The 3,156-nt window shown below is 47.8% G+C and overlaps 1 protein-coding gene across 1 annotated transcript; it reads right to left on the bottom strand.

Moving 5' to 3' along the window:
• Window positions 1–200: 200 nt before the first annotated feature.
• LOC113833766 (MLV-related proviral Env polyprotein-like) lies at window positions 201–1,928 on the bottom strand. The gene is given in 2 exon segments (XM_035438703.1): window positions 201–398; window positions 471–1,928. Coding segments are annotated over 2 exon segments (1,656 nt in total).
• Between the last annotated feature and the right edge of the window lie 1,228 nt (window positions 1,929–3,156).

Here is a 3,156-nt window from a genome sequence, read left to right as displayed (position 1 = left end):
TGTTGAGTTAAGACTAAGGTTTGTATGGCAGATAATCGTTCTCTGATGAATTGAGTTATCTTGTTCAGAATGCAGGGACCAAGTATAAGGATTAAAAATAGAATAATCAGAGGTCCCATGAGAGTAGATACAAGAGTAGTGAACCAGGGAGACTTAGCAAACCATCCTTCGAACCATCCCTGTTGGGACTCAAATAACTGTCATCTCTGGTTAAGTCTTTCTCTAAGCTTGGCCATGCTGTCTCTAACTATTCCTGTATGGTCTGCATAAAAGCAGCATTCTTCCTTGAGGTCAGCACATAGCCCCCCTTCCTGTAAAAATAATAAATCTAACCCTTGTCTGTTCTGCAGGACTACCTCAGAGAGTGATGTTAAGGATTTCTTGAGTGCACTGACTGACTCTTCTAGGACCTGGATATCTGTGTGCATGGCTTGTTGTAGAAGCTTAAAATGATTAATTCCCTGTAAGGCAATGGTTCCGGTCCCTATGCCGGCTGCTATGCCCCCCACTGTTACCCCTCCTAATAATAGGGCCATGGTAAAGGATATTGGCTCCCTCTTATATCAGGTTGATTTCCCTAGTATGCTGTAAACGTATTTAGGTTGGTGGTATGTGACTTTGGGCCAAAGTTCTATCAATATACAAAAGTCAATGGTGGTATTGAGAACAGTGGTAGAGACACAGGGAGTCAACCCAGTACTGCAAGCCCAATAAGTTCCATAAGGGGCAACAAGGTATCGGCTGTCCTGAGATAATGGCTCTACTTGGTTACATAATTCTTGATGTGAGGGAGGAATCCTGCCTATGCATAGCCCCTTTCCTGAGACCTCAGATATTGTGAGCTTGTGCTGCATAGCAGCTCCACAACTGGTAGGTGCTGAGATCTGGTTAGAATAGTTGCCCAGTATTGCCACACCTTCATAATATGGGGGCTGGGAAACTAGGCATAACCAGCATTCCTGAGTCTTGTTGGGGTCTGAAAAATTTAAGGCTTGGTAAACTCCTTGGATTAATTGTAATAATCTATCTCCGGTACCTGGAGGGTCTCTAGTTATCTCGATGTTTAGGGCGTCTGGGGAGGGGGAGAAGATGACAGCACCTGGGGTAGGAGTGATAGCTTTAGGAACGGTAGGGGGTTCAGGGACTTGGAATTGGGTTGGGGCTCTCTGGTCCGCTATTACTGGGTTTGGCCCGACTGATTGTTGGCTTAGGGGAGTAATTTGTCTGTACAGGGAGAATAAGGTCACCGGATCTTTCCCTGCTCGGTACAGCCGGAGTCCCCAGACTTTAGGACTATCCCAAGTAGTCCTTTTTCCAGCATCTGTGAACCTTAGGATGAGAGGGTTGCATTTTCCTCCGGGGGTGGCTCCTTGAAAACCTCCCCCTCTGGCACTATCATAACAGGGTCCGAAGGCTCTTTGCCCACATCTCCATGGTCCTTTCCCTGCGTACCTTGGGATCTCCCTCCGTTTGAGAGTGATGAAATCCCAAGAGGAAGATGGTTTCCAGTAAGCCTCCCCTGTGGTTTCACATCCCCAGTTTGCACAGTACCCTTCCTGTGGCCCCCCGCAGTCATGAGTTGGTTTATGGCCGGGGCAAACATAAAAATCCTTGCTTCTTGTTCCTATCCTTCCCCCAGGGTGGTGGCATCCGTACCCTGGGAATGGTTCCTGGTCAGAGGGATCCCAGTCAGACCCTACTAAGTCACATAGGTCGACATAGAGAGGAGGGAACCCATCATGTAGGGTCCCTATATAAGTGCTGAGGTTGGCTATTTCCCCGGTCCCTAGGTTGGCTATTTTCCAGGTGATATTATAAACCCTGTGGGGGTTGGTTGCTACATGGGGGGTAAAGAGACAACCAATCAACAGGAGGGTATACGAGAGAGTCTTATCTTTAAAGGATTTTGAGTGCGGTGTGCAGTCCATTCTGATGCAGTGGCTGAATCGGTGGGTCGGGCTGGCTTTACATGTGAAGCATGTATCCAAGCTGCAATGCCGTCTACTTTGAGTGCGGTGGGAGTGGTAAGCAAAACGATGTAGGGTCCCTTCCAGTGGGGTTCAAGGTTCTTGGCCTGGTGACGCCGGACCCAAACGGTGTCCCTGATCTGGTAGGAATGGGGAATGGTGGGATGGTCCCTCTGGTCTTTATAAGCTTGAGCAAAGGGTTTCCAGACCTCCCGCTGTACTAATTGTAGTGCCTGTAAATGAGCTTGGAGAGAAGGGGAGTTAGCAAAATCTGAGACATCTTGATCAAGAAAGTTAATGATAGGAGTATGTACTCCATGCAGGATTTCAAAAAGTGTGAGCCCATGTGGCCCAGGGGTGTTGCGAGCACGGTAGAGGGCTAGGGGGAGTAGGAGGACCCAGTCTCTGGTGCCAGTTGCAAGCGACAATTTTGTTAAAGTCTCCTTAATTGTTCTATTCATTCTTTCTACCTGCCCTGAACTTTGGGGTCTATAAGCACAATGTAATTTCCAATCAATCCCCAACAAGGTGGCCACTGACTGACTTACCTGGGAGGCAAAGGTGGGCCCATTGTCTGTTCCCAGTACCTGAGGCATCCCATAACGGGGAAAGATTTCTTCAAGCAATTTTTTAGTAACGATCTTGGCAGTTTCATGTTTAGTAGGGAAGGCTTCAACCCATCCTGAATAGGTATCTACAAAGACTAATAGATACTTGTATCCATATTTACCTGGTTTAATCTCAGTAAAATCTACCTCCCAATGTGTTCCGGGCCGGTAGCCTCTGACCCCGTTCCCAGGAGGAAGCTTCAGTCTGGATGCGTTGACTCGGGCGCACGCATCACATTGTTCAGTTACCTGTTTTAAAATGTCATTCTTCCCCAAAAGGAAATTGAATTCCTCTTCTCATTCGAGTAGCTCTCGCATCTTCTTGGGGCTCAGATGTGTCATCTTATGTAAAAATGTCACTAGGTACTTAGTTACCCGGTAGGGGAGGACAGTTTTTCCCTCATAAGTCCAATCCCCATTTGATTCCTTGGTGGCTCCCAGTTTCTCTAGGGTCTGGATGTCTCTTTGTTCATAGTCCCATGGGGGGGAGGGACAATCGTTGGTGGGTTCTAGTGCCAGGAGGTTAGTGGTTTCTGTAGCCAGGGCCGCCTCTTGAGCAGCCAAGTCTGCCCTTCGATTGC

The sequence above is a fragment of the Cricetulus griseus genome, chromosome 2, assembly GCF_003668045.3.
Source record: "Cricetulus griseus strain 17A/GY chromosome 2, alternate assembly CriGri-PICRH-1.0, whole genome shotgun sequence".
In the NCBI taxonomy this organism is placed as follows: domain Eukaryota; kingdom Metazoa; phylum Chordata; class Mammalia; order Rodentia; family Cricetidae; genus Cricetulus; species Cricetulus griseus.
The sequence above is the reverse complement of the archived record's forward strand: the minus strand, read 5'-3'. Positions and strand labels throughout refer to the sequence as shown.